Source organism: Hetaerina americana, unplaced genomic scaffold (genome assembly GCF_022747635.1).
Source record: "Hetaerina americana unplaced genomic scaffold, ioHetAmer1.1.p SCAF_16, whole genome shotgun sequence".
In the NCBI taxonomy this organism is placed as follows: Eukaryota; Metazoa; Arthropoda; class Insecta; order Odonata; family Calopterygidae; genus Hetaerina; species Hetaerina americana.
In genome coordinates this window covers 8,528,637-8,552,242 of record NW_027286719.1, presented here as the reverse complement: position 1 = coordinate 8,552,242, position 23,606 = coordinate 8,528,637, and the positions used below count along the sequence as shown (strand labels likewise).

The following is a 23,606-nucleotide window of genomic DNA, read 5'->3' as shown; positions in this document are numbered from 1 at the left end:
CCGTTCAAAAGAACCTGACCCCAACTCCTGTTCCCGTGGCTTAACTCCCCTTTTGACAGATTCTTCGTAGTAAGCCAAGTACGTTGGTCAGCAAAACCGTCATCATTGATTTTCAATAGGGGATCAGTTGTTGTCAGCCTTCCTAATTATCCTGTTACATACATTCTCCATCGTCCTTTCTTCGCACTTACATACGTAGACGCCTTTCAGTGCCGTAATTTATTACTCACTCTTGCGCTTTTTGCCATAATCCTCGCCTCCCACTCCCTCCCTGTTTCCTTCAGTCACAAACTAGTAGTACCTTCGGTAGTCTAGTCGTCGTCTTCGAAAATGCCTAGTCCCCGAACTTATCCCACGCCTGCATCTCTTCTTACCCAAGGGCCAGCGGATCCCTCCCAAGCACTCACGTGCTGCCTTCAAGTGTGGTGGATTTTTAACTGACCTCTCAGCTTTTCGAAGGACTTGATCGAACCTCCACTGAAAACTTTCCCCCTTGGACATAAATTTCGCCTCTTACCTACCGAAAAACGTCTCGCGCAGAAAACAGAATTTCCGTTACAGCTGAATATGTTGCAAGGAATTTTAGATCCGTGGCTGTTTCTTTTATCAATACCAAGGTTGGTTATCGTTCTCTTGGATCCTTTTGGGTGGAATATTATTTTTTGTCGGCTGCGCCCGACTCGACTTCTTACCTTCGATAATCCTACCTTACCCTAATCACCCTTTTACGATATATCTGCTAAAATGTCATACCATAGGAAGAGGGAGTGAAGCAAATCCGCAGGAGTCATAAATAGGTGGACGTAATCCTGATTGAGACATCTTTGATATTTGGCATTAATAGTTACGGTGGGCACTCGGGTTCTTGCGTGCAATACGTCAAAGTGGTCAAACATGATAGTTAAATTCAAACGTCGCAGAAAAACCGAAGGTATGCATTTGTATGACAGGTGTATTTTATTTTAAACAGCTCATCCGAGACCTTCATATAATTCGAGGAACGAATGAAAACTACTAATCCGGACGTTTCATGAATGCATTTCGGAAAAAATCATTCCCATTTGAATCAAACCAAAGGGAAGGTACTGAAACCAAATGGAACTTTTCATTTATGTGTTGATGAATAGAAAACAGACAATCATGCACAACATCTTGAATTCGTCTGCTCTCATCCATGCTTTCAACACGCAGGCAGAGTAAATGGTAAGAAAGGTATGGAAAAGACAAGAGGAAGGAATTTAAGGAGAGGGGGCTCTCATTAAAACAGTTTGATTTGTGAATGGTCAAGGGCTAGTTAGTCATTCATCCTGAGGATTGCAACCATGACAAAGAAGTTCAAGGAATAGAAGGGGAGAAGCAAAGAGTATATTGGGAGAAATTGAAAGAAAGCAGGGAAAGTGGATTCATGGCTTATCGAAAACTGTGATAGAGGGGAGAATACTCAGAAGGTGAGGTAGAATAAGGCGAAGGAAAGACATATGTTGAAGAATGGCTTCTGTCGTGCGGGGTATTTTATTTATTTTATATTTATATATTTATTAGTAAGTATTAGTGTTACATGAGGAGGGGCTAAGAATTGTAGATGCTCTCAGACATGGGATCCATCAAAAGCCTACCTTGAGCAGTAGACTACTCATAATAATAATTAAATAAGTCATTAAAAGTGAAATAATTATTTTTAATAAAACTACTAATAGATTAACCATGTGATTTCCAGTGACAATCTTCAATATGGTGTCCAGTTTGCAAGGAAATTTGTGGATGCACCAGAGCGTGAAAAGTCTAAGAAGGCATGGAGCACAAGAATGAAAATGAATCTTCACAACAATGAAGCTGGAAGACAGGTAAACCCTAATCTACCTTTATTTTCCTTTGTCAAGGTACCCCTACATTGAAAATTTTGGCAATTTCTATGATTACTTGTTTCTTAGACCTTTCTTTGCTAAAATAATTGTTAAACCTATTGTCCTGCTATGGAATTTCTTATGACATTTTTCATTTAATTTTATTGCTGAACTTAAAAATCTAATGCTTTGATAATTATTGGCAAAAATTTGGAAATTTTTCTGTGACTTTTATTTATGTAAGTATAATGGTCATGTGGACCAAATTGTTTGGTACGTTCTTCTGAAAATTTGGTGAAAGTTTCAATACTCCAATGCATACATTCTTGAAATAAAATTATATAAACGTGCTGCCACAAGCAGCTTTATTTCATCAAAAGAGTTTTTGAAAAGAGGGTATGCTTCTTACATGAGATGAGGTTTTTCATTTATCTCCAACTTTTTGTAAAGCAAGTCAACTAGCTTGCCCTTGTTTCTTATTCATCATGCTCACTTAGAGTGCTATCTTGATTTCTTTCAAGAGAGTAAGTTTCTAGCTACTTCTTTGATTTATGTTACCCAAGTTGTGACTTTAGGTTTTGGCTTTGTTAATTCAGTGAATCTCAATAAAACATCTATGTGATTTCTGAAATGAATATATCTAAACATTGAGGTCTTCTTTATATAATATCCATCAGAGAGAGCATTGGTATAAGTAACAAAGATTAACAGTGATCAAAGGTACTCTCCTTTCCAATCTCATATACTATCCTCAATTTTTCAAAATTCATGCACAAATATAGCATGACTGCATGGTTTTATTTTTTTTCATACAGCCATAAATAAGGGGTCAACAGTTGTTATAAGCTTGAAGCCATTCACTCTACATGTGAACATGGGTCACAGTTTGTCCTTTTGTAGTCAAGAGAGGTTAAAACAGTATGAATTTTCACATCTAAATCCGAGAAGCCTATTTCGGCAAATGCTTTTTCCATCAGGTACCCTCATATTGTCTAATGTGCTCCTCTGTCTCTGTAAACTTTCACTGCATGATCTCCATTCAGGAGGGCATTACATAGTATCAGTGGCATAGCTAGAGTGATAGGGCTTTTGGGCACATGAAGAATGTTATACTTTTCATAAAGCACTCAGATCCAGTTATCGGACTTGGTTCTGATAGCACTTCATGCTGCTGGCCCGAGTCTTTTACATAAGAACATGGTAGATACCACCAAATGAATAATTGTGAACCTAGAAAGGCCTACTTCCTAAAATCAGTTGCTTCCAAAATTCACTTTTCCCTTCTTGCTTTCCTTTCTCTTAAATTCTTTTTCTCTGAATCTTCTATAGAGATCACCTCCTCCATAATTTCTTGTTGCACGTCTTGGTTTCCTTGGTCTCTTATCTGTCTGTTAGCCATAAACAATTTAGAGCATTGGCTATGATATTTTTGGGATGTTTCCATATAACTTAACTGTATACGATTTAGTAATCCTAATACAAACTACATTCAATTCAATTCAAACAAGAGAAGCCTACATATGGTTCCTAAGAATCTGTGGTTAGCACTCATATCATTTTAATAAATGGAAACCTAATTGCTGAAGTTCTCCTTTCTTCTCATTTTCCAATTTGTAGGTGGTATCATCCTTAATGAGAATGCAGTGCCGCTGCCATGGAGTTTCAGGGTCTTGTGAGCTAAAAACTTGCTGGCAGACAATGCCATCTTTTAATGAAGTAGGTGATACATTGAAGAGGAAGTATCGTCTTGCTGTTCAGGTAGCACGTACTTTTAGGAAGTATAGAATTAATTCAATGATGAAAAATTAGGACGCAAAATCCCATTATATGCTTCTATTATTTCAAAGCCTGTAGATCTTTAATTTTTTCTTCGATTGCGTGAAATCCAATATTTTTACCCTTCAGTCTTTAAGTATCTAACTTTGTTACAAAATGGCGTAAAGCTTCATGATAAATGACATAAATTAGTCATACATTTTATAGCAATAATCATTATTAAAATTATTTGCATAGCGTAGAACTTAATTATTTAAATTCATTTATAGATTTAATAAATAATTAATGTTCAATAACAGTGAATATTTTACATATTCAAAAATGTTTCGATTCCCATTGCATTTGATTTATCAGCTTACACATATATAAGGATAAATTAGATGCACCAATGATTTTGCATTCATAAATTATTTATTACGTAGGTATATAATGAGTTAAATAAAAATCACTTTTAAACCAATTCCAATGTTTGTATGCTTATTTGTGTATGTATATTATATATATCATTGTATATTATATATATATAAACATATATATATATATATATATATATATATATATATATATATAAACATATATATAAATAAATATATATATATAAACATATATATATATTATATATATCATTGTATATATATATATCATTGTGTATATATATATATATATATATATATATATATATATATATATATATATATAACATATACATATACACACATACACACACACACACATCATCATCAGTATTTCAATCCTAGGATTGGTTTACTGCAGCCCTCCATTCTAATCCATTTAATGTCAATTCCCTCAATCCTTGGATACCCTCTCTGTTTTACATCCTTCTTAATTTGTCCTATATTTATGTCTCTTGGCCTTCCTCATGGAATCTTCCCTCCTTCTATTATATTCCTAATCAATCCATTATGCCTCAATGTGTGTCCGATCCATCTATTTCTTCTTTGCGGTAGTTCTCACAAATCACACAGTCGTAGTAAAAGGATATGATTACAAAATAATATACAAACTCTTTACTAACCATTGGAAAAACTTAAGAGTTCTCCATATGGTCCTATCCTCTTCTTACTTTTCAACTTAATCGCTTTTAATATTAATACATTTCATCCAGAGGTGTTCCAGTGCCATTATCCCATCTAAGTAGGGTTTCTCCAAGAGGTGCTGCAAAGTTCTCATCTACAGATACAATTGCTTCGTGATTAAAAATGCTCACCAGCAAGGAACATTTTGAGTTTTCGGGAGAGGTGGAAGCCTGAGGAAGCTCTGAATATTCCCATTGCCAAGACAAGTTTTAGTACAGGTGCATTGTCCTGATGGAAACAGGTTTTTTTTCTGCAAGCCTGGTGTTCTTTCACCAATTTTTGTGTCCAGTTTCATTAGAAGGTTAGAATATTATTCCCCATTTTTTTAGCTTTTTCAAAATAGTGGATTAACAGAACTCGCATTCCAAAAAAACAATGGCCTTGACTTTTTCTGCCAATAGCACCATCTTCACCTTTTTCGAAGCTAAAGAACCAACCTCTATCCACTGCATGGATTATTGTTTCATTTCTGGTGTGTAATGGAAAAACTATGTTTCATCTGTTGTTTGATATCAAATCCAAAATCACCATTGTTTTTCATGAAGCACACCAAGCACTGTTTGGAAATTGTCATTCAAATGCATTTTTGATCCACATTGTTGCTCCTCTTATGCAAAGCTTAGTCATGAGCAATTCCTCATGCAAAATGCAATTGATGCATTATTTTGATATCCCTACAGTATTAGCAATTTCCTACACCTTTGTATGCAGATCTTTAAAAGTAATGTTATGCACTTTGTTGATGATTTCCAGTGTTGGGACACTTTTCACACATCCTTCATTTGAATCATCTTGGAGGCTCTCACGGCCACTTTTAAACTCAGTTGCTGATTTATTTGTGAGGAAATTGAAGGAGGAGAGTTTCCATGTAAATTTGCAGTCCTCGAATAAATTTTAGCTGGCTCTAAAACTTTTACGAAGAATAACATAACTGCACAATACTTGATTTTTTTTCCATTTCTAATTACACACAGACCGCAACTGATTCAAACGGCTGCTTACCGCAACCTGCTGAATGGTTGGTTGAATGAAGTGCCTTAATATTTCACATGGTATATGCTCACAGTTGGGCCAGTATGAGAGAAAAATCATGTGAGCAGTGACGTCATCCATGGTCTAGGCTGCAAACTTTTCAGACCACCCTCATACATCTATGTTAAGGCTGCATATGGTAAAATAATCATCAAATTAAGATGTATGCAGATATTAGAGGAAAGTGGATTTTATGAAGGGTACGCCAATACAAACTGATATCACTACATCTTAGGTTTTAATTTCACATACTATTTCTAAAGTGAAGCTCATTCCTTTCCTCCATTTCATATACTTACAATAATGACAATTTTCCTACGTTCAGTTTAGTTGCAGATACAGAAATTTGGTGCTGACCTATTTGCTTATGAAATATTTATTTGGATTTAATATAGCAATAGAGTCAATAATTTAGCCGCAATATTAGCTCTAAAAGTGGTGTAATCAAAAGGAAACCTAACCTTATTATATATATATAAATAATGTGGTGAAAATTCAGCTAATATATTGTAGGTATTAATAGTTTTAAATGGTCACTATGGATATTTTATCATCCCTAGCCAAGACATTAACATTTTTAATGAAGATTGTATCAAGCTTGAGGTCTTCTTATTTTCCAGTTGCTAGAGGAGAAGTATAGCACAACAAATATTTCTCTAGTGTATAAACCTCGTAGTAGTACTCTCTAAGGGGCAAAAAACTTTTACACATAAAAATGTGACCATTTTTTATGTCAAACATTGTGCTCTGATGAATGCATTGCCTTTAAAAATTTTAACTGTACCCATGTTAGCTTTCCCCGCAGAATAATTTTAAGACATCACCAATGTAATTCGATGTAAAACGAAGAGTAACTATTTTGAGCTTTTTAGTACCTAAGAAGAGGACTTTCAAGTCAATATTTATCTGAAGTTTCTTCAAATGGCGTTTTGAGCCTGTGAATTTCAGCCAGAATGTTCCAGTATTCATAGAAATACATTTTTATTCTCATTTAGATATATGATTCATTTTTTAAATGGATAAATATACAGGGATACTACTTAAAGGCTCTCTTTATTTATATTTTATTGGTCATTATAAAAAATGATCAAATCATTTATGATCTCTTACTTCCAATTACTTTCCATGCATCCATTTCAATTAGCCTGTTCAAATATAATTTGGTCACGTTTTTACGTAAAAAATCATTTTTATCATTACTCATCTATGATAGAGAATTGATGTATTCCAAAAGGCATGTTGCTCTAAATAAAATAAAATTTATTTTACATTGTGTTGATTTTTTTAATACCATGTCCAATTCAATATGTTCTGTGATAAATATAATTGATAAATTATTAATGTTTTATAAAAATTGTATACATTTATAAATATTTTCTGCTCAAGGTGGCAACAAAAAATAAGAGACGTCTTCGGCGAAAGAATAGATCAAAGAAACAGCTGCCAGTGAGCAAAGGTGAACTAGTTCACATCCATAAGTCTCCCAACTATTGTGTTGAAGATCCTCAGAAAGGAATACCTGGAACTGCTGGGCGTATTTGTAATAAAACTTCAAATGGTCCTGATAGTTGCGATTTACTGTGCTGTGGAAGGGGCTATAATACACAGGTGATGATATTTAAGGACTACACTTGAATAAGGGGTGCAAAGGATGACCCTGCCCTTTGGCATGCTACTATTTGTTCAATACTATGTTATGGAGGAATCCAGAGCTCGTAGCACTAGCACTACGGGCCTGTTTTTATTGGCGAGGGGTGCCTAGGGCACAAAAATGAGAGGAGTGTTTGTGTGGGGATACCTTTCTGGAAAATTTCCTTTGCTCTGCTTTTTCTGTGAACACTTTCACTTACTTTCCTCACTCCTTCATGCATCTGAGTGCCACGAGCTTTGGTTTGGCCAATTAATGTGATCCAATTAAAAATTTTCATGCAATACTTTTAATTTTAAGTGTAAATGTTTGGATTTTCATTGTATAGGTGAAATCTGGAGCGAATAAGTATGCATGTATTAAGTATGAGTTGAGAAGTAAAAATGGCGTGAATCTACTAAGAATAGCCAATTCTCTACTGTTCAAGTTATTAAGGAGCAAATTAACATTCTGTTGCATAAAAAATTATTAGTTTTTCTGCCTTTAACTTTAATAATGCAACTCGGTAACTCACTTTATAAGGGCTTAAGTAATATAGTATATATTACTTACTATATTATATATTACTTAATATAGTATATATTACTTACTTAAGTAAGTAATATTTTATTCAGAATCTAAATACCTAGAATAAGTTCAAATAGAATACCAATTTTACTAAATGAAAATTTTTCTTTTCTGCACCAGGTAATGAAGCATGTGGAAAGATGCCATTGTAAATTCTACTGGTGTTGCTATGTAAAATGCAAAACTTGTGAAACACAAATTGATCGTCATACATGTAAGTAATTTACAATATAATTTTGAACAGTCACTCCCTTGTGAAGGTGTTACCTGTAAATACATGTTATTTACTAAACTTTCTGAAGATTCATCTTGGCCAATCATTATTAATCACTCCATTTCCATAAAAATTAATGTGATCATATGTTGTGTTCTGAAAGAAAAAATGTGTAATATACTTTCTGATACCTTGTGTGATGTATTGTATTTATTAATCATTCCTATTAATGTAATGAACTCTTGAGTATTATTTCATTTTCATTTATTAATATTATGAAATATTTGTTTTTTGACTGAATGTTAATAATGTCTACTGCTACGTTTTTGTAGTGTCTTCAATTTATAATGTGAAAATAAATGAGAGCATGTCATAAATGGTTTCATGTTAGCAGAGGATGTAATGTCTTTGTTATGTAAGAACAACTATGTAAATACCTCTAATGGCATATATAATGAAGCTGGATCATTTATGCATCCAATTTTTTGATGAAATATTCATCAGAGCTACATTAATAATAACACAGTATTCATTCGCGTAATTTACATTTTTATAGAAACACCAATCCACCAGTTTTATGAAGGTTGTCCATGCATTTTTTCCCAAAATTAATATCAATTTTATATTCATGACAGCTTCATTCTAAATGTACTTAATAAACATAATCAATCATACAACAGATCTAAAATATCAAATACTGTTATCATTTTTACAGGCAATTCTCAATGTGGGCATCACTCTTGCACTCAATTATTGTCATAATCTCATTTGCCTAGAGGAGTAAACATTGCAGGTTATTATTGCTTCTAATGAATGCTATTGAAAATAAATGTGTTTGTGAATGGTTGACTCAAATTCACGGTTTGTTGCTCCAGTATAGTATCATGGGTAGTTTTTCAACTTTCAACTATATTTTTAATACTATTACATTTTTGTCAGGTATGTTTTGAAACATGAAAAATATTTTAATGAGGATATTCAATTATAAATACAGATAAGTTTACAAATATGTTCAAGTAAGAAATTGTTGTGTTGTGTCTATATATGCTGCAGAAGTGGTGCTTTTCTTTAAAAAAATAGATGACACTACATTTTTTTACTGAAGAAGAAACCTCATAAAACATGTAGTTAAAATTGCTCATCTAAAATATGCAATTCCCATTACATCATTGCTCTCTTTTTTTTGGTAATGATAACACTCATTTCCCCATCTAATTCTCTTTTTCTATACAAATCTCATAAGAACGAGGAATTGCGGGATTTTATTGCCTATAAAATTAATGCTGCATCAATGATTCTATGCCTTAACTCCAATAATCGCTTTCTATTGTACTTCACCTTACAGTAGGTAAATACTGTGATAAAAAGCACAAGGCCACTTTCTGGCCTCGTAATACGTGGATAGATACCATTTTTAGCCAATTAAACAAATTTGTGGCATAAAATTTGTACTCTTTGATCTATCATTTACAGATTAGATCACAATATAGAATATTTATTTCTCATCTGGTTGTGAAATAGGTTCTTAATGGTGGCTTGAGAACTGGTAGGATGCTGTAATCAGGGGCATAACTGTCCATATGTAAGATGCTTGATTGATTTTTTCAGGTATACAAATATTTTAGGGTATATCCAAGAAAATATCCATTGAAAATTGTCATGTGGACATATGTATCTACCTGATATTGTCACTGACAGATGTCTATAATGAAGTATTTCCTAAGAGTGACTAGGAATATATAAATGTGGGTAGAAAAAGTACCTGGGAATAAGTCACTGACTCATTACAATCTTTCCAAGATGAGTGCGACTTTCAGACACATCAAAATCCAAACATTCCAGGTAAAATAATCAGCCTGTCAATTCCATTTTTTGAGGCACATTAATATGCTATATTTATGGATTTTCCACCACTTTTTTTATCTTTTTTGCATTATAGATGAGTAATCACTGCATATTTAGTGGTTCCCAATTCAGTTTATTACCCCTGCAGTCAAACTTCTTAAATTATCCTGTGGTATAAACAAATACCCCATGATTTCAGGATAATATTTTGCTTTCCCATCATGGAAGATCTATGAAGTCTGCTCCTGGGACCAACTGCTCCTGTGGCATATTCCTCTAGAACCGATGAAATTCTCGTTTGTAAAGACATATTCACAAGGTGCTTCATAGAATAGAAATTGATGAATGCAATTATTATCATTTTTGCAAAAGGCTTTTAATGCTGACAACATTGATGAGCTCTGAGCTACATTGATCTCAGGCTATATTATTATTTGTACGCTAACTATAAATAATTGATGACACAATGCTATCAATTGACCTGGTTCCTGGTTTTAAAGTAGGAAATGCTATAGTGAGAAATTGAAGGATTTGTAAAGGTCTCTTGACATACCTATATATATGTGTGTGTATATATATATATATATATATATATATATATATATATATATATATATACACACATATATATTTATAATATATATATAATATATATACACATATATATATATAATATATACACACACACACACACATATATATATATACATATATATATATATATATATAATATATACACATATATATATATTATATATATGTATATATATATATATATATAACACTTTTTTTGAAGTCTCACAGACGTGAATAATAATACATAAAATTTAGCACTAGTGGGCAGAGACAAAAACACAGGAACACACAAAATAGAAAAGAAACTCACTATGTTTTGAATAAAACTTAGTGAGTTTCTTTTCTTTTTTATGTGTTTCTGTCTGTATCTACTAGTGCTAAATTTTATAAGTATAAAAAAATTGGTAGGACCGCATAAAGAGTGTTACCTGAGAAATGCCTGTACTTATGCTTGCCAAATTGTATTTCATGTTTTTCTAAATGATATTACATTTCATATATTATTCTTTAAATTCACATTTTTTAAACCATAGGGTGGGGTGAACTACGTGAATAAATATTGTAATACCTGTTTGAATATATATTAACTTTACAGAAGTATGATCCTTATGCTGAATTATTGTCAACTTGCAAACTGCTGGAAAAAATGCTTATTCATTAAATTCAGATAAAATTTATTAGGTGGATCCAAAAAAATTAATTAATGTATTGCATGTATCTGCATCAGCTGAATATTCTCTTATTATTGTATGCTAAGTGGACTGCTTTCAGTAAAAATTTTATCAGAAGCAATCTGAAGTAACCTTGTCAATAAATTACAATTAAACATGTTCTTGGAAAGGCATACATAAAATACTTTTCAGTACATTTCAATTAAAGAAATGATATTTAATTCAATTAAACTAGTCCTTATCAAATGATATAATTGGAGATAAATCTCATTCATATTCTCCCAACTGATATTTCTCTATAATTTCATGGCTTCAAGTAAGTTACCATTGATTTTCATTTCACATTTGTAATATATAAGTTTGTTAATATTTTCTATATTCACTAAAAGCTTTTAGATACCGATGTAATACTATCATCATTTCAACATATGCTAATATTTATCGATGCATTGCTTGCCAAATTGCTTATATCAATATGAAATATTTTTTTAAAGTAAGAAATAAAGAAATATTTATTTATTTTACTTCGTTTAATGTCCATTCCAAAATTAAACTGATTTAACTTCAAAATTGCCTGTTAGATTTCCATTTCTTACTCTGTAGTTTTTAATATTGTGTGGAATATAGTACTTTTCTGTGAAGTGTATGTATATGTAGGACAATCGAGTACAAAGATAATTGCAATAAGTGGTGTAGAAATTGCACAATCTATTGATATTTTTGCCAAGTATATAGAAGTTGAATATATACTTTAATTGATTAAATTAATACATTGATTATGTTCATTTAAATGAGATATTTCTCCATTGATTGAGATGAATAATTTAGATCAGCTGTGTCTTTTATTAGAGCAGCCATTTTCCAGGAGGACTTGACACTTAGGACATTTTATAAGTATGTTTATGTAATATATGGTTTCTATAAATTGTATGTAACTTCAGCTGATAGGATGAAAGCATAATATTGGATACTGAGTGTAAAGTTCCAAGTGATGAGGTTTGATCTAAATGAATGTGGCTTGCATGACTTTGGACTTTATAATTTTTTATTTAGGTAGAAATAAACTGAAAAATAAATCTTTGTGATGAATTTTATGGCCTGCATTATATTATTAGAAACATGCTATCCTTTTCATTTTTATTTGGGTCACGGATCACAAGAAAGTCATCAAAAATAGAAGCTTAATTAAAGGTTTCAATCTGCACACCAACTGTGACATCAATGTGCACACCAATCTAAACTTCTTTTTCTATCCACAATTCAAAAACATATAAACAAGGAGAAGAGCATAGTGGAAGGCCCTGGATGCAATAATTGAAAGAGGTAAGTATTGAAAGATGTGAAAGAGAATAATTTGCGAGAGAGGACAGACAGACACATGCAGATTATTGCTGAATGGCAATAGAGTTCTGTCTAATCAAACTTAGGTTTTATGGCTGTTGTTAGTTAATGATGGAATCAAAGAGCTAAATTGTTAATGCAGTTGAGATATGTCAGCTGGAGAGTAGAACTAGAATTCTCTTCCAAATAAGAAGAGAGTGTATCATCCAATTGCTCCCTTTATTTATTATTTTCATTTCGTAATTAACATATGAGCCTTAAAAATGACTCAATGATTTCACACAGTCAAAAATCACTAATAATGGACTGATTAATAAGATTTAATTCTAGACAATCATATCACTACACATGAACTTTGTTCATATCATCCACTATTTTTTACCATGGTGTGTAATACAATTATTGAGCTCATAAGTGGATTTCTCTATTAAAAGTAACTATTATTGCATATCCCACAGTTTTTTGAATTACCAGATTTTCCCAGCATAATAGGCCACGGAATGAAAAAGCTGTCCTTGTTACATAGCAAAGGATAATTGACACTAGTAAATAACCAAAAGTTAATTAAGGGAAACTGAGGTTAATCATAATTCAAGAATAGTTTCATTAGAATTTTTCTCTGGGTGGAAAGCTATGTATGCATTCTCCTCATAACATTGAATAGGAAAATTTTCAGATCATTAAAATAATATATCATTAATTTTAAAAATAACTTATTCCAAAAAAGGAGGGTATACCTTCTGAGGTGTTGGTGAGGGTGTCTGAGGAGGGACAGTGGGAGGGTCTGGCAGTTGGAAAAGTGAGGTGGATTCTTTTCTTGAGTAGGTGGCAAGTATAGTTCAGGTAGGATTTGTTGGAATTAATGTGTACAGGCAAACTAATTAGAAACTGCCTTTAAGTTGTCTAAGCCCAAAAGTAGTAATTGCCGATTTAGGGGAGGCAACTAACAGCTGATGTCATTTGTGCGATTAGGGATGAATGGGAATGGAGGAAGGGTGGAGAGAAGCCGGGCATCAGCATTAGCCTATTCTAAACAAAAGGCACCAAGGGGTCCACAGTTTAACGTCCAACCCAACTGACAGCATATTCACTCAAAGTTCTCTCCACAAAGTACCTCAAAGAGTGATCAAGATACCACTGAAAAAAATCTGCCATCCCCAAGATTTAAACCCAGGACCTCTGGGTGGAAAGCCAGTGGTCCTGGGTTTTATTAGCCACCGCAACACCCAATCCCCCTCATATTTATGTAATTTATGTCACCAGGATTAGTAAGGAGACAGTTTGAATGACCGATTAGAAAAAATGATGAGGAGGGACAAACAACCTTCACAGTTAGCATTGTGGTAAACTTATCCTGAACAATAGTTGTATGTAGTTGGTTCCTGCATGTTTCTTTGGACTGTGGAGTAACTTAGGATGGCCTCATTTTAAAACTTTGCAGTTAGATGAGTTCTCTTTGTTTTTTTGATTCAATATATTTATTGGACTATCTATGATGATACTTTAGTGTAGTTACATTTATTGTGGTGAGTTCTATTCTTGAGTTATTTTTAGTATTCTTTTCTGAGTAGGATTACCACTCACTGTTGAGGTCAATTTTAGGGAAGGAGCCTTACTAAACAACTTTTCAGGATTATGGCTGACTTAATTTTCAAAAATATCAAAAGCATTTTATTCAGCTGTTTAGTCTGCTTTTCAGATTAAGAAAAATATATATTATTACTATTACTAAGAAAATGCAGGAAATAATAATGATGGTAGATTGAATTGGAATAGTAGTCAAAAGTGGACATGCTACTATTTGCATCATAGAATTATTAGTTTTCACGGAGAGAAAGCTTAAATTTTGGATGAGAAAGTTTAATAATTATTATCTAATGATTCATTTACCATCATTAGCTTTAAACCTCATCAAAAATGCTAGAGAAAACCAGTGGGCAACAATTACATTACATATAGATTTAAAAAAAGTATGATCAACTTTTATCACTTTCCAGGAAGGAAGTAGATGCAGATCAAGACCATAATTTCATTGATGTGAAATGCAGAATAAATTTCCAAAGTACAAAGAGGAGTGAAAGAGAGGAAACATATTTTACATGATATATTTTGAACAACTTCTTTTCTCAAATTTATTTCATTTTATCCCATGAATATGGGTATGGCATATCAAAATGGTATGAAAGAAATACTCAGTATCATGTATCAGTACATGAAAACCGAGAATAAAGTAGCTTCTACCACATTTCTTCAGCATTAATATGCCATGCATAATAATTTAATTCAATTAAAAATGTTGCATGCTAGAAGCATGAAAAAAAACTATATATATATATATATATATATATATATATATATATATATATATATATATATATATATATATATATATATATATATATATATATATATATATTTTTTTTTTTTTAAGGTAATCTACCATTTAAGGTAGGTTTTTGGATGGACACAACTACCAAAAAAACATTTAATTACTCCTAATAAAACACAAAATCCATCATCCTACTCTATATCAGGTCCCTCTTCATCTCTGAGTACTTTCTTCCTCCCTTCATCCCATCCAACATCCCTATCCTGTTCCTTCCCTTTTCTCTTTTGCCCAACATTCTCCCCTCTATCACAGTCTTTAACATCCCACTGCCGGTCAACACCCCCTTCACCCACTTTTCCTGCCTCCATAGGATTTCTCCCAACAAACCCCTCTCTTTGCCCACCATACCAAGTACTTCCTCATTTGTTTTCTTCTCTGTCCATTTCACCTTCTCCATTCTTCTCCACACCCACATTTCAAAAGCCTCCAATCTACGTCTATCCTCCTGCTTCAATGACCACGTTTCCGCACCGTACATAGCTACGCTCCATATCAAAGTTTTTACGAGTCTTTTCTTAACATCCTTACTCAAAGTCCCTCTCATCAACTCCCTCCTCCTTGTAAAAGCCTCTTTGCCTAGCGCAATTCTTCTCCTTACGTCCCTACTACTTTGACCGTGTTGGTCCAAAACACTACCGAGATACGTAAACTGTTCTACCTGCTCTAGTTTTTGCCCTCCTTCTTTAATGTTAAGCTTAGCCTTTTTCTTTCTGGAAAATCGCATAACCTTTGTTTTATTAATATTGATTCTCATCCCATACCTGTCGCAATGAATTTCCAGGTCACTCAGCAATGCTTGCAACCCCTTGGCTGACTGGCAAACTAAAGGTTGATCATCAGCAAACGTAACTGATTTTACGAATTCCCCGCCCACTTTCATTCCTCCCTCGAGTTCTTCCCTTGCCTCTTTGATCATTACCTCTGCATACAGGTTGAACAGCAACGGTGATAATGGGCATCCCTGCCTTACACCTCTTCCTAACACTGCCCAACCGGACTCCCCGTTCCCCACTCGCACCTGAGCAGTCTGAGACATGTACAGGTTGCGAATTAGCCTCCTTTCCCTTCAATCAATTCCTATTTTCTGCAAAATACTCATTAGTTTTTCTCAATTCCCTCTATCAAACACTCTTTCAAAATCTACGAAACAGGCAAATACCTCCTGGTTGTGTTCTATATTCCTCTCGATTATTAATCTCATTATTGTAATGGCATCACGCGTACCTCTCCCCTTCCTAAACCCAAACTGATCATCCCCTAAGTAATCATTTGCCCTACTCTCTATCCTTTTGTTTATGATCCTGAGAACAACTTTAGCTGCGTGGGATATCAAACTAATTGTCCTACAGGTATAGTCCTCACATGACGTGGCCTTTACCTTTTTCGGAATAGGAACTAAAACTGATCTCACAAAGTCTTCCGGCCAGATTCCCTCTTCATAAATACTACGGATCAGCCCATATAGCCTCTTCCTCCCACATTTTCCTAAGCATTTTAAAAGTTCCACGGGAATGTTATCTACCCCCACGGCCTTATTTAGTTTCATCTCCCTAAATGCCCTTTCTATCTCATTGTTAGTATGCCTGGACCTAAGCTGTCCTCCTCTACGTCATTTTCTTTTTCAATGTCTAACTTTGTTGGTCTGAGTTCTTCACTATACAGTTCTTCTATATACTCCTTCCATCTCTCTTGGATCATTCCTGCGTCAACTATTACCTTACCTGCCTTATCTCTAACTGTTAGCATAGCTCTCCCTTTCTTACTTCCAGATAACAATTTAACTTTGCTGTACAGCGCACCGATTTCACCCTTCCTCTGCAGACTTTCCATATCCTCTCACTGAGTCTTCCACCATGCTTCTTTTGCTTTATTTGTTGCCCGCCTCAATTTATTGTTCAATTCTTTGTACTTCATTTTGCCTAATTCTGTATTTATATTCTTCCATTTTTGCTGCTCATCCATCTTTGTAATTATCTCATCCGTGATGCATCGTTTCCTAGTCCTTTTAGCGTTAACGGTTCCAATAGTGTCTTTTGCGGCTTTAGACAACCCTTTCTTGATCATTTCCCATTTTTCTTCGATAGTACTAAGCCCTTTGCCATCCTCCATGATTTTCTCTACCGCCTGTTTGTATTCCTTCCTTTTCAACCCATTTAATGCTTCTACATTCTATTTTCTAACTAGCCGCTCCTGCCTTATCTTTTTGAAACGTACGCTACATTTCATAACAACTAAATTGTGGCCTCCCCGCAGTCATTCCTCGCGCCTAAACCGTACTCCCCGACCTCGTTACCCTCTCTTCCTTCGCCTACCGTTGCATTCCAATCCCCCATCACTATCAAATGTTTCCCTGCAGGAACACACGTGATTATGTCCTCTAACTTATCGTACATCCTATCGACCTCTTCTTCCTTATGGTTGCTCGGTGGCATGTATACCTGAATAATAACTAAGTTCGTCGGTTCTGCTTTTATCACTACTAGTAGTATTCTATCTGTTACCTGCTCTATGTTGACTACGCTTCTTCCTACCTCTTCATTTAATACTATGGCAACCCCTCGTTGGCTCTCGTCCCCACCGCTGTATATTAGTCTATACTTATCACTCCAGTAATCCCCGCTATCTTTCCATCTCACCTCGCATAGACCTAAAATATCTATATTTCCCCTTTCCATCTCTCGCTTAACATTGTCCAATTTCCCTGTCCTCATCATTGTCCTGACATTCCACGTTCCTATTCTAACTAATGTGGTCTTCTTCGCCTTCGTCTTCCGTCCTGCTGCTGCTGGTTTTCCCTTGCAAGGGTTTCGTGGGATGACGACCGCGGAAGCCTTGCCTCCCCCGCTGCCGGGCACAACACAGCCAATTGGGCCGAGCCCCGTAGTTGCCAGGACTCAAAATATCTCTATAGTCCATCATATTTTTTCTTGGGAATGATAATTGAGGTGGTTTCCCGTTGCCTTCCTCAAAAGTGTTTTTAACGTGACACCATCACACTGGCACCATCAATGACACTTACTGGCCGCCCCAATGGGGTCAGATGCCATTGCAGCCACCTCACTGAGGAACAGACGCTGCGTGGACTACGTTTCGTCTGGCTCCTAACCTTCGACCTATCTGGCATGGGTGACCCTACCAATTTTTATTACTCCCACCAGCACAGCTTTAGGGGTCATTGGAATGCACAAGCCCTTCCACCACGTCAAGGTTGTAGTCCGGGGAGGGCTATATATATATATATATATATATATATATATATAATGGGCTGACACAACATAACACAAATAGAAAAGAATAGACACATATAAAAGAACACTTACACGGTAAATTGTTCGAGCTTTCGGCCCTCTCAGGGGCCTTCTTCAAGAGAGACTGAAAATATGCTATGGATCAGGAGAGGGGAAAGAGTTATGGGCGTGGAGGGGAGGTGTGGAGGGGAGGTGTGGAGGGAATGCTGGGAGGGAAATTAAATATGGCGGTTAAGGGTGGGAATTTTAAAGGAACGGAAGGATAGTATGTAGGCGGATTCACGAGTTCTCACCTCTATGTTGGTAGCTGAATCAGGTAGGGATTCTAGGATGCTGAGGGAAAAACACTGGTCGAATGAATGGTTGTGGGAATTGGCGTGTGAAGGGATAGGAAGAGAAGAGAGTGAGGCAGAATTACAGGAGTACCGGTGATTATTCATTCGGATGGATAAGGGGGTAATGCATTCACCTATGTAGAAGGAAGTGCAATGTTTGCATGATAAAAGATAAATAATATTTTTTGAGAGGCAATTAGCGTTGGAACGAGGTGGGGGGGCTATGAGGGGATGTAGGGAGAGGGGAGTAGGCATAATAAGAGGACAGGTTTTACATCGGGGGCGGTTGCAAGTTGGGGAAATATTGGGAAATTTGTCACGGGGGGGCGCCAAAGGGTTGGTGGATCTCAGAAGGTTTTTGAGATTGGCGGGTCGTCTGTATGTGATAGATAGGCATTGGGGTAGTAAGGATGAGGTCGCGTCATTGTCATGTAAAATTGGAAACTGTTTCCAATTTTACATGACAATGACGCGGAAGTAACCGGAAGATTACCTACAAAACAAAAACTACCTACCTACCTTGCCGACCCCGGTGGCGGCGGGGTAACGTCCTCGTCTGCCATTCCAAGGGTCGCGGGTTCGATTCCCGCCTGGGTGAGTTTCCCTCCACCTAGGGCTTGGGTGTTTGTAAATGTGATCATTGTTATCGTTGTTAATAGTTCGATGTAAAGGCCAGAATGCGCTGTTTTCGGACTTATACTGAATAAATAAAATAAATAAATAAGTAAAATAAAACTACTAATATAATTTAGGAGCAAATGTAAGAAAGATTCTTGATTAAAATGCAAATTTTACAAATGAAAGGAATGTGGCTTAATTGTATCAATTTTTTGGAATTACAAATTCAATAATTTCATTTTGAAATGTAATGTAAATTCCATGAAGTTAAACCAGGGACAAAAAAATTCGATCAACTTTGATGTTAATTCCAAAAAATGTAAGGCAAGCATAGTTAATGGCTCTACGAAAGAAAGTTAAATTTCACTCACAACAAAGGTAATATTGAAAATCATATCAAGCCAGATATGACAAAGAAGTAGCCAGGGATAGATCAATTTGGTTTAGAAACGGGCGAGAGGACTCAATATTAATGCAGTAATGAGAACATTAGAATTCTAGTTAAAACTGAAGCAATAAATATTTTGCTCCACAAAAGAGAATATGTTATCAATTCCCTACATATCACCATCTGTCCAAACCTCCTCAATGTCAATACAAGATTTTCTGAACTCTCGTTCTCATTTTTATTGAAATTGTTACATTGTTATGCAGCCTAAGAAAATCTTTAAAAAATATTACCATTGCACAGTTTTGGTGTTCCAAAGAAGAATATTGAAGCATTTGATATCAGTAATCAATTACCATTTGGCTTGAAAAACGTCATTTTTTGCATTATTTATACTGAAGTGACAAATTCACCTATAATATTATTGACCCTTGTTAGGATGAATGAGGCTGATATTTATCTACCTATATTTCAAAATTTCTGTTCTACTTTCTTAAATGTAATTTTCTTTGCTGCAAAGCAAATAAATAAGCTCTGCATGCAATTATAAGGAATTGACTAAAATCTGCTCTAAGTCTTAAGTGCATGAGATTGATTCCAATGTATCCAGTATCGGTAAATATTTTTATGACCATGTTTATCTTTATGCAAGGCATTGTTACGGACCATGACTCTTTCTACGAACTAATTTGTTACCAAATAATGAATAACTGATTGAAGCACTTTTCCACTTGATAAAATTTTAATTTTACGAGTGGGTTTCGATGTATTACATCATCATCAGTTAACCAACTGAAGCTGTGTTCAAACTTATATACATTCCGGAAGGGGTGGAGAGAACGTGGTAGGAAACAAGGGGGGGCGGAGGGGGGGGAAGGGAAAGACAAGGGAGACATTTACAAGAAATAGCGGAAACAGCGTATTGACCTTGTTAAAAAACAACTTCTTCCAACAATTCTGAAATTTTGTACCCAACTGGATGAAACAAGCTTAAATCCAACTTTTTCACACTGTCTTGTCTAACTGGATGCAACCGGCCAATTCCTGCTTAAATCCGGTCCGTATGTTCCCAGACACCACAGAAGTACACATCCCTATCTTATACATGATGTATGACTCATGTGAAATAATTAATAAACAACAATTTACTTTAACAAAAGGGAGAACATTATCTTTGCCATTTATCATATTTACACAATTAAAAAGTGAATATGTTGGAAATATTATGTAATTATCCTATTCCAGAGTAAGGACATGGCATGTATGGGATATGCTATAGTTAATGTGGTGCAAGTTCGATTGATAGAGCAATCGCAATTTAGTCATCGGTTTTGAAGTCGGAAATAATTCATCTACATTTTCTTTAATCTCAATTTGAAAAATGTGAGATTGAGACACGGTTATTTAACGGGACTCCTCTTCTGTAGAAAAGCGACCTTCTATTCCTTATGCGCAAGTAAACAAGCTGCCACAAATATTTCAAATGATAAACTTTGGATTTCGCCCGTTCAAATATTTATTGCAGCTCTTTTACAGCGCTACAGTTAAGAGTTTTACAGCGTCCTCTGTGTTGATTTACAGAATTTCATCCTGCCTTCAAGCACATACCAATTTTCTTCTACGGAGATGATCGGTTCAAAATTAGCCTCAGTCATCACCAAAGGAAGGTTCGATTGTGTCCATATGTCAAAAGGAGGATTAATGATTGATCTTACCGGACTCGAATGCTACCATAAAGTATACAGTAATACTTATTGACGACTACCAAGAAACTATTTTGTATCGACCCAGAGCGAGAAAACTTGAGTAAGTAATAAAGGCTGAAAGCACATGACGGAATTGACCGATCAAGCATCGGAGAGGTAATGTGGCAATTAATACAGAATCTTAACATGGAAAATCATCGGTTCATTTCAGCTTAGGAAACCCTGTGAAATCTTTTCCAATTTTACACGTAGCATGAAACTTGGCAAGTTTTGGAATAATGGATGGAAGAGCATGCGGCACAACTGACAGATCTAGCATTGGAAATATATCATTCAAATTATTAATGAAGTCTTCATTCAGAAAATTAAAGGTTGATTTGAGCATAGGAAACAGCTAAACTAGATCGAAACAAGCTAGAAAATCTAGATAATACCTGTCAAACATTTCCAATTGTTCCCGAAACATCAAACTTAGGCATCCCCAGGGAGGCGAAAAAAGGAAGGACTTGGATTGGGACGACACTCTGGGTAATTACTACATCATAGAGAAAACCATAACTTCATAGTGAGCAATAACACACTGCCATGTATTCCAACCGGCAGTTCAATACCACAGCCCGAAATAACCACGCAACAAAATTCCCGGGGACAATTAAAAGTTATGCATTTCATGAAATTTTCATTAGTCCTTTGATTCCATGTGACAGGTGTAAGACCTCAGACATACATTATCAACTCTACCAGGTGTAAGTAAATACAATTCCGCGGAGGCAGCAACTGTATACTTGTTTTGATATTCTTGCCGCCGTTAATGTGTATTCGCAAAAAGTCAATTCGCCCATGATACTACTGCACAGATCCATGCAGAGTTGGCCATTTGTTAAAGCGCGCGTTAACCTCGATTTCCCTGTAGGTGGCACCCCATTAGAAGGAAGAAGACCCATGTTTGTACTGACAGAAATTATTTGTTGATGTTGTAGTAGTCATGTGTTTTTCGTTATTTGAAATGCTTTTTTATGAAAAGGATACGCAAAGAAAGAAGTCGACATTTTATGGAAGTGCTATTAGATGATTTTTTGAATTTTCTGTGAAGTTTTCGTGTGTTTTTGACTGAAAAATGCATTATGGTACCGAAAATGATGAATTTTCGGATACCTCTGAGATGGCCTCCGGCGTTGTGGGGCCTCCTTTTTTGGACCGCATTTTGCAAAATAATGAGTTCCTATTGTTTATTTCGAAGTGATGATGGTTTTGTGTCATATATTAATAGTTCTAAACATATTCATGAGTTGAGGTTAGATATTCCCAGAGAGTCATCAAGTAATATGAACGGCGATGAAGTTCCTGTGGAACCCATTCTCGGGTTGTACATTCAAGACATAGCCTCAGTTCTTGCCACAAAGTTACGGGTCGTTAGTAAAGATGAGTTGGGTGTCTCAAAGATGCAGGTAATGAATGAACGATGAATGATAATTTGCTTTCTGCGCGGCTTATTACCAAGTTGGTCCCGTAGCTGTAATTTTTATTATTGTCATGTGTTTTTCTCATTCCTGCAGGAAGTGTATGATTCTTCGGAATTTTCTCCTGTCGATAGATCGGACCATGAAATAGTTTGGGAGGTGTGTATATGCATATTATCACTGTTACTTACAACATCGACAAGTATAAGCACGTCGGTATACACTGTGGGAGCATGTCCATGTGTTATGTGCATGCATATTTAGAATTGATTTTATGGAACATTAAATAAATTCCAGGGAACATGTCTAAGGAGTGTTTCTCACATTTCAAGTTCTACCTCTGGTGTATTGCTGTACTATTAGAATTGCATACCACTTCAATCTTTTACTTTGAAATTATTACCAACCCTAATTTTTGGAGTTGCATGAAGGGAGCCAATTCCTTGGAAATGTGACATCTCTTCCATTGATCCTTGCATGAAGTGTGGCAAAGATCCCTGAGAGCATGCGCCGACTGACGTAAAGAAATAGTTATCCGAGTTTGACTTACAGTTAATTTCGTACCCCATAAATTGCCGTTACCATTCTGATGTACGCTGTGATAATTTTTTTTACTCTCAGTTGGCCGATAGACTTCAGATGAAGTTGCGGAAGTACATAGCAGTCCTTAACAAGAGTAAAGCAGCTATCGAAGAGCTCTTTTGGAGACACCCTCATAGGCCATATTCATCAGCTTACCCTTGTTGTGATGTTCCTGAGAAGAATATTATGTATGTCTTATAATTACAGTTTTTTAATCATTGGAGGTATGAGCATATTATATATTTCTCGTAAAATATACGTTTGGTCTC

General features: G+C 35.1%; 2 protein-coding genes across 3 annotated transcripts in view; both read left to right on the top strand.

Moving 5' to 3' along the window:
* LOC139687068 (protein Wnt-16-like) overlaps nt 1-7,384 on the top strand; it is a 42,646-nt gene extending 35,262 nt beyond the window's left edge. Inside the window, exons 3-5 of the mRNA XM_071584172.1 lie at nt 1,718-1,844; nt 3,462-3,602; nt 7,136-7,384. Of these exons, the coding sequence (XP_071440273.1) occupies nt 1,718-1,844; nt 3,462-3,602; nt 7,136-7,384 (517 nt within the window). The remainder of the gene's footprint in view (nt 1-1,717; nt 1,845-3,461; nt 3,603-7,135) is intronic.
* Nucleotides 7,385-22,314: 14,930 nt separating this feature from the next.
* The window catches only part of LOC139687005 (VWFA and cache domain-containing protein 1), a 32,893-nt gene continuing 31,601 nt past the window's right edge, over nt 22,315-23,606 (top strand). The window contains exons 1-3 of one of the 2 annotated variants that reach the window (XM_071584084.1): nt 22,315-22,743; nt 22,852-22,914; nt 23,377-23,525. In XM_071584084.1, the coding sequence (XP_071440185.1) occupies nt 22,420-22,743; nt 22,852-22,914; nt 23,377-23,525 (536 nt within the window). In that variant the 5' untranslated portion in view covers nt 22,315-22,419. Of the gene's footprint in view, nt 22,744-22,851; nt 22,915-23,199; nt 23,275-23,376; nt 23,526-23,606 lie in introns of those variants that run through there. The other variant, XM_071584085.1, reaches the window with a different exon arrangement.